General features: G+C 41.4%; 1 protein-coding gene and 1 long non-coding RNA gene across 2 annotated transcripts in view; one reads left to right on the top strand and one right to left on the bottom strand.

Annotated features, from left to right (window-relative positions):
- LOC310663458 overlaps nt 1-4,240 on the top strand; it is a 143,059-nt gene extending 138,819 nt beyond the window's left edge. Inside the window, exon 2 of the long non-coding RNA XR_014504498.1 lies at nt 3,924-4,240. This is a non-coding gene — a long non-coding RNA (uncharacterized lncRNA). The remainder of the gene's footprint in view (nt 1-3,923) is intronic.
- Nucleotides 4,241-5,129: 889 nt separating this feature from the next.
- On the bottom strand, nt 5,130-7,345 carry LOC310662146 (olfactory receptor 14A16-like; the record flags this gene model as incomplete). Its single annotated transcript, XM_083408917.1, has 2 exons — nt 7,323-7,345; nt 5,130-6,121 (listed from the first exon to the last, which is right to left on the bottom strand). The coding sequence occupies exon 2, from the start codon at nt 6,099-6,101 to the stop codon at nt 5,130-5,132; it is 972 nt and encodes a 323-aa protein (XP_083265043.1). The 5' UTR covers nt 6,102-6,121; nt 7,323-7,345.
- Between the last annotated feature and the right edge of the window lie 3,756 nt (nt 7,346-11,101).

Genomic DNA, 11,101 nt, shown 5'->3' with positions numbered 1-11,101 from the left:
ATTCAAAATCAAGTTTATTCTATTAAATGCAATGTCCATAACAATCTGGGACATGGACATGTTAAAAGCTTGATTCCTAATATCCCTGTTCTTTCAGTGAGGTCTTTGGCAAGAGTCACTGATAATAGTTCCACATGTCTCACACACTTGGCACATACTCATCTATATTCTAAATTCTTGGCCTAATGTTTAGCTCTCCCTGCTAGTTAAGATCACACAGGTTTCAACTGTTCTTATATTTGTTATATGTTTTTAACCTTAATGCATGCTGTGCACAAACCACATTGTTTTGCATGTAAAATGTATAGGTTCAAAGCTGCTTTGCTCTTCCCCAGACCTTTTTGCTACCTCATTATGCTAAGACAAGAAAAGGTGCTTCAGCTCTCTCCTCACTCACTTGGAGCTGCAGTGAAGGTTTGTTCTTGGTTGAAGTTCATGGTTGGTGAGGAGAGAGGCTAACCGCTAGTCCTGTTTTGGATGACATGCTGAAACAAAATTTGGTGCAGCTTGAGCTGACAGTAAAGAGTATCATGGAGGAGTAAAGCTACGGTGCTCTCCTCTCCATGAGCTTCAACATTTGTGCAGTCTTCCCAAGATAATATTTGGTTTAGTATGTCATGGAAACCAGGTCATTGGGTATCTATGTGAGTCTCAATAAGTTCCAGGAAAGACCGCAACAAACAGGTTTCCTGATTCTACTCAATACACTATAGAAATATTGTCTGTGTTTACTCCTCTGAAAACTACACAGGTATCACTAAAGTTATAAACATTTAAATGTCTTACTTTTTTCCTTAATGGAAAGTTGATTTCCAGATGCAATTTCTTCATCACTTTATTTTCATCTTTTTAGAAAAAGAATAAAAAATCATCCCATCCTTTTCTTCTAGAACAGTGAACCTATCTGTATACTCATGCAGAATGAAGATTTTACCATGCGGTGGAAAATTATAACATGTGTACACACACACACACACACACACACACACACAAACCCCCACACACTCCTCAGAGTTTGGTCTCAAGAGCCTAACACAAATGATCAATTGTGGCCCTGGAGTCCCACAAAAATTAAAGCAGTGTTTCTAAAGACTTCGCCACATGATTCTAACACGAATAATCAAGGTATTTAAATAGAAAGAAAGAAACAACTTCCTGTTTCAAAATAGCACACTACATAACATTTAAAATAGTAATAATGCTATATAAGTCTCTCTAGAACCTTCTAGAATCAGGTAGGTAGCCGTGTTGGTCTGCCATGGTGGAAATAAATAAATAAATCTTGAAAAGATTATTAAAAAAACTATTCTAAAAAAATCCTTTAAAAGAATCAAGTCCTTTAAAAAAAAAAGTCTTAAAACAGTCTTTAAAAGAATCCTTCCCAAAAAAATATTATTATTTTTTAAAAATTGTCCAGTAGCAGCTTAGAGACCAACTAAGTTATTCTGGGTATAAGCTTTTGTGTGCATGCACACTTCTTCAGATACTCTGAAACAGAAGTCACCAGACCCTTATATATAGTGGGAGGGTGGGGAGGGGTATTTCTCAGAAGGGTGGTGGGAATGGGTGTTTGGCTAATGGAACCTCTGGTTTCAACTGGACTTTCTTACACTTATTTCTTTCTTTCTTTTTTGAATAACGTTTTTATTTAGTTTCATGATACAGAGAATTGTGTGATGTACGACTGGCTCAGTATTCCCCACTCCATTTCCCCCCTCTGCTGTGTTCCTCCCACTTCTGCCATTCTTTCTTCTCCTTTTCGATCTCCAGAAGAGTTGCTGTCTGTTGCATTGCAATGCTTGCCTATCTGAGGTCACCTTTAGTTGTCAAGCTATCAGTGATATTATTTTTGTCTCAAACTCTTATGTAACTGAGACTGAACACCTTGTGTTACGTCAGAGTTAAGGTGTTTCACACATTGTAGTCTGGTCCTGACTTTTCCATGAAACAGAAGCTCAGCAGGGGATCTTCCCTTTTCTAGTGATGTGACCTTGTAATTTAGTAATGCCAAATAAGAACCTGTGTTAGTCATAGGCTTTTTTTCAGCAAATCCTTTGCAATTTTCACTTTGATTTATGCCAGCCCACTAGACTAAAGCCTCTGTATGTGGGACTAGAGGTAACATTGAATATATATATATATAGTAAACTTCTTAAATATTTGTGATGCAATCTGAGGGTCATTATCATTCCTGAAAATCTGAGGTAACCATGCCTGGGAAAAGATAGCTCTCAAGTGCTATTCTCAATTGTGACTATTTTTGTGTAATTTTGTTGCAGAAAGAGGTTTGGAAGGGAGATTATTCAACCTCTCACAGTAGAGTTGATACAATTGTGATTTCTCCAAGCACATTAAAACTTAGTTGGATTATATCTGCCACCATCCACCTTTAAACAAACATTTTCCCTGAAAATACTTCAGCTATGATAAATGATAGACACTTTAGCTTAGCAAGTAGGTGAAGATATCTACTCACATAGTTTCAAAAGTTGCAGCAGGTAAATCTCCATCCATTGGAAGTAAATCAAACAAAACAAAACAAAACAAAACAAAGAAGTAAAATGTTCTAAATGACTTAAAAGGAAAAGAGCTTGGTTTCGTTACAGAAAGGAAGATGCAATCTTTCAGTTAGCAAAGATGCAGGCTGTAAAATCACATTTTGGGAAGATTCAGTTCACTTGGGCTCTTTTGTAGCTGGGAGCCATGCTACAACTGCAGCTTGTTCCAGGAAGCAGCAGAGTGGAGGGACAGAGACTGCTTGGAGTCTGCTAACTCCACCTACCTAGCAACTTGATCTCTGTTGGATCTAGGAAGCTTTGGATATAGGAATTCTTTATGTGGAATTACTTCCCCATTGTGAACTTCCTGTCCTCTGTTTTGTTTTCTAAAAGGACAAGGCTTTTTATTTTATTTTTAAGATTTTGAAAGATTGTGCCAGTGATCTCTGTGTCAGAGTCCCTCACCAAAGATCAGAGCTGGACAACATGATTCATTTTCTAGGTGTTTAAACAATTCAACTTTCCCAAGTAACAGTTTAAAATCTTTTTGGTAATGTGTGTTTATTTAAACTGCAGCCAGATGTTCTACTTACAGGTATGTGAAGGATGCCCTGTGTCCACTTATTGCCAACCCAGAGGTCAAAGTAGTGAGAGGAAGAAAAATAAACTTTTAATGTATTTAAACTCATTGTGGGTTCCAGTTTAATGATAACTCTTTTAAGGCACAACACTTCATTTTAGACATGCTTATTTATGTGAGGCACGATAGCTAGTTTCAAGCAGACACTATTTACAGAGAACTTTAAAACCCCAGTCAGCATTCTTACTGAAACCTCTTCTTAGCTTAGACAGTTTTCACCTATAATTGGCATTTGCCATAGCAAAAATCTCACAGCCCCTTCTAGGATTTTTATTTTCCCCTCAGGGAATCAAATTGGTAATCCCTGTTTAACTAATTCCTAATCCCAATCAAGGCATGTCCATGTCTCCCTAGGTTCCTATCTAAATGACATATAATCCCTATCTAGCCAAAGCCATTTCCGAGCTTGGGAGGAGAGGGGGTTGTGGGCTACCCCCTCCCACACACGCGGGGGCTGGCCTTTTGCCCCCCCAAGATCCAGGGAATCCCTGGGCGTGCCTTTGACCTGGCCCGCCAATCGGCGGGCAGGGGAGGCGTGGCCTAGCCAACTTAAGGCCAGGCACGCCCGGGGACCGCCCTCTTTCCCCGTTCCAGCTGAGCGGTTTTCCCATCCCATCCACCCTTAGGCTTAGCTAGCTATGACCTTGCTATGGACTCCGGTTGGTCGCCGGAAGGGGCCTGGTAGGAATTTTTCCAATTTGGCGCACTTCCAGCCTTTTGGTTTCTTCGCCTACCTCGTGGCAAACGTCACAACTTCCGCGGTATTGGTGGTTAGGCATTGGCAGGGGTTAATTGTTATGCAAATGAATGGGGGGGAGGAAGCGCCATCACCTTCCCCCAAGGAAAGGGTAGTCCGGTAGAGGACTCCGGGGGGCGTTGCCTTATCCGAAACCTAGGGAGGTAAGGGCCTCCGGCACGCCCCTGAGCGGTGACACCCGTGGGATCCTAGTTGGCGTACTTCAACAGGACTCCAACGGCTTGTGGATAACCCTTCCCGGTCTCCATGCCGGGTAGTCGATAGGAGCCAATGCCTAAGGCCAATACCTTTCAATTCTGTAATCAATAAAGTTGTGGCCTTTTTATGCCCATTAACCTTAAATAACGTGTCCAGTGTCTTCATTTCACATGGGGGAGGGGACTTGCCACGCAATATGCAATCCTTCTATCTGTTTAACTGTCAAATTCTGCATTTGTGACTCCAGATTGGCTTTTGTTCTAAACAACTCTGACTAGTTGCTGACTCAAGGTCTGTCCATCACAATCACATTTACCTGTGCTCCTGTGTCCAGCTCTTATACCCTCACATTTGTCTCTAAGGGAGTGGTCCATTCCCTTGCACCCGGTCTGTTTTTATTACAGTAGTGATGCAAAAGTCTGCCTCTGCATTGTCCTGTATTTTCTTCTAATTCTGCCTTAGATGGCAACATAATTTTGTAGGTTGTATTTTTGCAAGCACCGTGACACTTCCTTATCAGAGGACAGTGTTTGTTTCTATGACTGCCTCCAAACTGCATGTACTTCTCTTCTTGAGATGTTAATTCACATTCCAGTAAATCTGTGAATTCCTTCCCCCCTCCCCCTCCCCAATATGTTCATCTAGGTGTCATCACTTTTGTGAAATCCTGAATACTCTGGTCAAATCACTGTTTGCATGCTGTTGGGGGACAGAGCAGACGAGAAATATGGCCTCTTACTATCCATAAATCAGAGGATTAAGGTCTGCTGAAATGTGTTCAGCCTGCTGTAGGCCACTTTTAGAATCATGCAACAGATCAGGGGGCTATAAGTAAGTACATAAATGGGTACATCAACAAGGCATGTGATCTGAAAAGCAAAAGCGTGAATGATCCAACTGAGCCGCATAAATGCAAGATGACCATGTGACACAGGGCAGATGTTGAATCTGCATAGCTAAATTTATCTGGAAGCTGTAACTGGCAATGATGATGTGTTTCAGGAACTCCCTTTAATTATTCTTACACACAGAGAGTTCACCTTTTCAGAACAATCCTGGAAGATATATCTAGAGAAGATTGCCTCAAACCCAACAGTTTTGATAAAGCATTTTTGATCTCCTTATTTCTCATGCTATAGATTATTGGGTTGAACATGGGTGGTACAAGACTATACATCACAGTTAATGCAAAGTCCAGGTCAGATGGAGTTTTAGAGGGAGGCCTAAGGTAAGCAAAACATCCTGTGAAACAAAATACGGAGAAGACAACAAGGTGGGGTATACAAGTGGAGAAGGCCTTTTTCCTTCCCTGAACAGAAGGGATTTTCAGAACTGCAGTAAAGATATGCACGTAAGTAACAACAATGTAGACAAAACATCCAAACACAAATGTTATACTCACTACTAAAGCTCCAATTTCTGCTAGGTATAGATTAGAGCAGGCAAGTATAAGTAACTGTGGGATCTCACAGAAAAATTGATTGACAATGTTTGAGCAGAATGGAGTTGCAAAAGTTCCACAAGTGTGCAGAACTGCATAGAGCAGACCAGCAACCCACACACCAGCAATCAATTTTAGACAGGCTGCCCTGTTCATCACCATTTCATATTGCAATGGATTGCAAATGGCAACGTATCGGTCATATGCCATGACTGTAAGAAGAGCAAACTCAGATGAGATAAAGAAAACAAATAAGAGGATTTGAGCAACACATCCAGCATAAGATATGTATCTGGTATTCATGAGAGAATTGGCTATGGATTTGGGGATAATGACTGAAATAGCTCCTTGGTCTTGGATGGCCAAGTTCATCAGAAAGAAGTACATAGGAGTGTGAAGGCGGCGATCAAATGCTACTGCAGAGACAATGAGAAGATTCCCGAATATAATTGCCAGGTACAATACTAGGAACAGAAGGAAGTATAGAATCTGCATGTCTCGTATTGCTGAGAACTCCAGGAGTAGAAACTCAGACACAGCAGATTTGTTATCTATTTTTGCATTCATAACTAAAATGCTTTCTGCCTCTGAAATAAAACAGAGAGATGAACATTGATTAAATCCTGTTCTGATAACAAATATTTACTAAACTCTATCTTAAAAATGTATCACAGTGGTTTACAAAACTGTAAAAAACATAAATGTTCTATCTCTTTCCTTGCTATACTTTAGGCATATGCTAAATGCAGCAGAAACAATCTGCAGAGGTAAGATGTTTCTCTCCATAATCTCCATACTCACAAAACACATTTTTATATTGTAATTCAATATTAGAATTGAAAAACTAGCTCTTAAGTCTCACAAGATAACTTGCTACCCAAATCAAGTTCAAGGTTCTTGTATTAAGTGACTTAGGTGTCTGATTCCTTATATGCCTGTCTTATCACCAAGGTATTTGGCATATTCTTATGGTTCACCCAAATGACTTGTATCGTTATTCTGGGCCAAATTTTCAGGAACACCTTCCCAGCTAAGACCAGACAGAATTTAACTGGGTTTTTTTAAAAAATATTTTTTTAAAAAATGCCCATTTCTAACCTTAATGCACACTGCACACAGAATATGTTTTTGTCGTTGTTCAGTCATTTAGTCGTGTCCGACTCTTCATGACCCCATGGACCAGAGCACAGCAGACACTCCTGTCTTCCACTGCCTCCCGCAGCTTGGTCAAACTCAAGTTCATAGCTTTGAGAACACTGTCCAACTATCTTGTCCTCTGTTGTCCCCTTCTCCTTGTGCCCTCAATATGTTTTTAAGAATATACAAATGAATGGGCTCCCGGAGAGAAGCTCACAACTGTTCTACTCCTCCTCAAATCTTTTTGCAGCTACACTGTGTTAAATTAAGCCAAGGTGATTAAGCTCTCTCCTCACAAATTAGGATCTGTAATCAAGGTTTGCTCTTGGTTACTGCTGGTGGTTACTGAACAGAGAGCTTAATCACTAGTCCTGGTTTGGATGGCATGCTAAGGGAAAGCTTGGTATAAGGACCAGGGAGGAGCACAGCTACTGTAGGTGTCTTTCCAGAAGACTGCACAATTGTGAAACCTCACAAATCTAAGTTTTGTCTTAGCATGTCATGCAAAGCAAGCCATTGTGTATGCTGAGCACAGTATATACAGATATTAGGAGAGAACAATAAACCAGCACGATAGTACTATTGTCTGCATTCAGATCTCAGGAAACTACCCAGGCAATAACTAAAATTATAAAAATGCAAATGCCTTACTCTTTTTCTTAGTAGATAATATATTTCCAGATGCAATTTCATCACTACTTTAGGGTGTTCTGTATTCTTTGATCCACTCAATGAGCTTTGTTAAGAAATCACACTCTCCATTTCTTTCTGAGGCAGTGAAATTGTTTGTCTGCCCTCACATTTGAAAATGTTTGTATACCCTTGCAAAATGACGCCTTTACTATGGGGATCAGAATTATTACTACAGTATTTATGTTCCTGGGAGTTTGATCTCAGGAGCACAACCCAAATTAGCAATTGTGTCCCTGGAAGCTTGTACTGAGTAGTCCAGAAAAAAACAGCAATAGTGTTTCTTGTGACTTGGTCCCAGGAGTGCAATACAAATAACCAATCAAAATATGTAAATAAATGTTAACAGTCTCGTCTATATTTCTGATAATGGGTCTCTTTAGGTGCATGAGACTACATTAGCAAACATGAGCACTAAATTCTTCTTAACCACTAATTTGAATAATTCAGTGATCTGAACCAATAAAAAGTTTAAGATTACAATCATGTCAGGTGTGGCATCATTCAAAGTAATGAATATCATGCTCTTGAGGCTAGTGATCTGTTCCCAGCTAGTGCACTAAATCTAACTGTATACATAAAATGTAGCATATGAAAGACACACACGTTTTTAAAACTGTGTATACATCAGGGACTGGCTGGATGAGGAGGTGGGGACCTCCCGGCCTGGAGCCCCCCAGGGACTTCAAGGGAGAGGACCCCAGGTCCTGGTGCTGGGACAGCTGGGAAAAAAGCTAGGAGATGATGGAAGCAGGAGGTTGGAGTGATCAGGGGGTGGGGTGGGGGGTCAGAAGCAGGTCCTTCCAGGACAGGGCTGTTATTTTATTTGAGTCCATTGCATTTCAAGCCTCTAGCCTTTTCTAGGGGCCCAGCACTTTCCTGTCAGCCCTTGTGGCAGTATATCCTTATGTACAGCCAGGATTGGTTGAAAACTCTAATGAGTACACTCATTTTCCTGCATATACAGAAGGAAGACTCAGGAAGCAGTAATTAATTAGCTGCAGTCTGGTCAGAAGCAGCCTTCAGTGTCAATGAGACAGCCCAAATTGGGTGGCCACACACTGAAGCCAACTCCCTCTTTTTACTTTGCTGCCTCTTAGTGGAACAAGATTTATTTTAGGGTTATGCACTGGATTCAGTCAAGGCCCAAGGCCTGAGCAAAACTGGGCCTATTTGGACATTGGACAAGTTGGATTCACATACCCTCCAACATGCCTCTGGTAAAAATAGGGACATTTCTCACTCCCCCTCAACTGACCCTCCTCAACCCCTCTTTTTCGTCTCCCACCCAGCAGAAGAAGAGCAGGCGCCACCACCACTATAACAATGGGACACAACGCACACCATCCTGGAAAAAAACCTCTTAATCCCATTTTTACTCATTTTCTTCTTTGGTAGATCTACAAAAAGAAAATCGCACACCAATAAATAAATTTTAGAAGGGAGCAAATTCAGATGCAGACACACAAAGCATTTTTTAAATCAAGAAAGAAAGAAAGAAAGAAAGAAAGAAAGAAAGAAAGACTCCTTGCACTCTGCTGCACTCCCTTTTCCTCCCCACCCAGGGTGGCCCTGCCTTCTGCCTGCATCTCAGAGTTGGCACATCACACTAGGTTGTTGCTCAGTGGCAGCAGCTTCTCCTCCTCCTCACCTGCTCTCCAGCACCTGCTACGAGTTGCCCAAAGGAGGAGGCCCACAGTGGTGGCGATAGAGAGGCAACTCCCTTGACAGCCACCACTGCTGCCACAACCACCGCTCGGCACAAGGGCTGGCTCCTCCTCCCCGGGCTTGGAGCTGGTGGCACTAGCAGGGGAAATAGGGACATTCTGGATTCAAATCAGAAGCTAGGATGGGTCAAGGTGGGTGGCTCAGGGTGATCCATGGCTGTCAGAGGGAGAGGCAAGCAGGTGTGGAAAACCCTGCCAGAGCCTCTTTTTGATAGCTGGTTGTGTCTTTTGAAAGAAGGTAGGCCCAACTAACTTCCTGCCTGACACACCCCTTTTGTCTGTTGAGCAGAGGCCTTGAACTTGCAGAGTGAAGGGAAAAGGAAAGACACTTTTGGAGCATCACATGCACCCTGCAGGATCACCCTCTTAGCTGAAAATATGTCGAGTGGAGGGGTTGATCCTTTGGGGAGGCACCCTCAGCCTCTGTTGGAAGGGTGTAGGAGACAGAAAGTCTCCTTACCCCAACCTCTTTCTGGACTACATGTTTAATTAAGCATTAGCCCCCGCCCCTGAACTTATTTCTGACTGGATTTGGGACAAGGTGGAGGTCCCCAGATTGACCCACGGTATGTAAACTTGGTGCCTTCCCAGATTGAAGCCATGGAGGCGATTGGGAAGGTGCCAACAGTCCTAATTTATTTTGCCACAATTTGAACTGGGGTGGGCTCACCTCTTTACGTGGGTGTCTGAAAACCTGCAGGAGTGGAGACTGCATCTGCTGTTGTTGTTAAAGTTCCAGCAAAGTCTGTAGGGTTTAACCCACTGGGACCTCTGACTAGCAGCAGTCAAGCTTTGGAGCAAGAGATCCTGGTGCTCCACATCTCAATGTAAAGAAAGGTCTAAGATGGCCCTTAGATGAGAATTATTGCCATACTTAACCCACACAGTGCCAGAAAAGTCATAGAAAGCACAGGGGACAGTGTCCTGATATTTATTCACAGACTGGTCCCACATACATGATGTATGTCTTCAGCCATTTAGGCCACTTTCAGCCCACCTTTTCTTTTCTTTTTCCTTAAGAAGTTATTTGTTTTAAGTCTCCTCCACTTCCTTCAGCGTGATTTCAGACTCCTAAAACCAATAAAGTAACCTTCCATTCAAATCTTCTCCTTGGTCATACACAGAGATAGACAGGCACATTTTATCATTTTTCACTGTTTTAACAAAATGTGATTAGTGGCCATTTGGAGTATGTGAATCAAACAGGAAAAAAAGAAGAATGTAATGAAAGAGATGGGTTTAGCTCACATGAGTAATCATACTTTCTCCTTCATCATAATTCAGCTCATTTGTTACTAATTAAGTTCTTTTGGAAACACAAAGAAAACTTTTAGACATCAAGAACACATTTGCCTCATCTACGTAGTTATGCTGGACTCTTGAGAGCAAGACACCCCAAGCCCCAAAGCAACATAAATCTCCTTCATTTGCCAGTATTTTTAGATGCTCCTGGCAAACCTTGTGGCTGGCTCATAAACATTATAGTTACAGCATTTGCCAGCACAATATTCTTGAGTGCATAGAGAAGAATTTCATGCTAAGGGGAAATGACTCTATGAATGAAAAAGTAAGTCATTCTTTTAAGCTATTCCATTAGAAGTTTTCATGTTTTGCCTCATGCTCTGTCATCCATGATTCTATTCTTTCTCCATTTGTCTATGGTGTGGTGTGGTGTGGTTAGGACTTGAGGAGTAAAGCAGATCATCTTCTCAGCCTTAAGCTAACTAGAAGTATGATGTTAGTATATATAAATCCACATATCATTTCTTAAATAAGAATATTGTTTTCAATAAGATTCAAAACAAAATTATTGGTTCTAGGTCATATCTGAATTCCCCCCTCTCTCCTTCTCTCTCTCTATCTGTGTATGTATATGTCTCTGTGTGTACACACACACACACCACATTACATTACATCACATCACTGAAACCATAAGACAGGTTCTTTCTTAGAACCACAAATACTGACTAAAAAAATGCTCAGCCTGAGAGCATGGGGTAAAAAAAGCAAAGA

This window comes from Podarcis tiliguerta, assembly GCF_965153285.1.
Source record: "Podarcis tiliguerta genome assembly, chromosome: 13".
In the NCBI taxonomy this organism is placed as follows: Eukaryota; Metazoa; Chordata; class Lepidosauria; order Squamata; family Lacertidae; genus Podarcis; species Podarcis tiliguerta.
The sequence above is the reverse complement of the archived record's forward strand: the minus strand, read 5'-3'. Positions and strand labels throughout refer to the sequence as shown.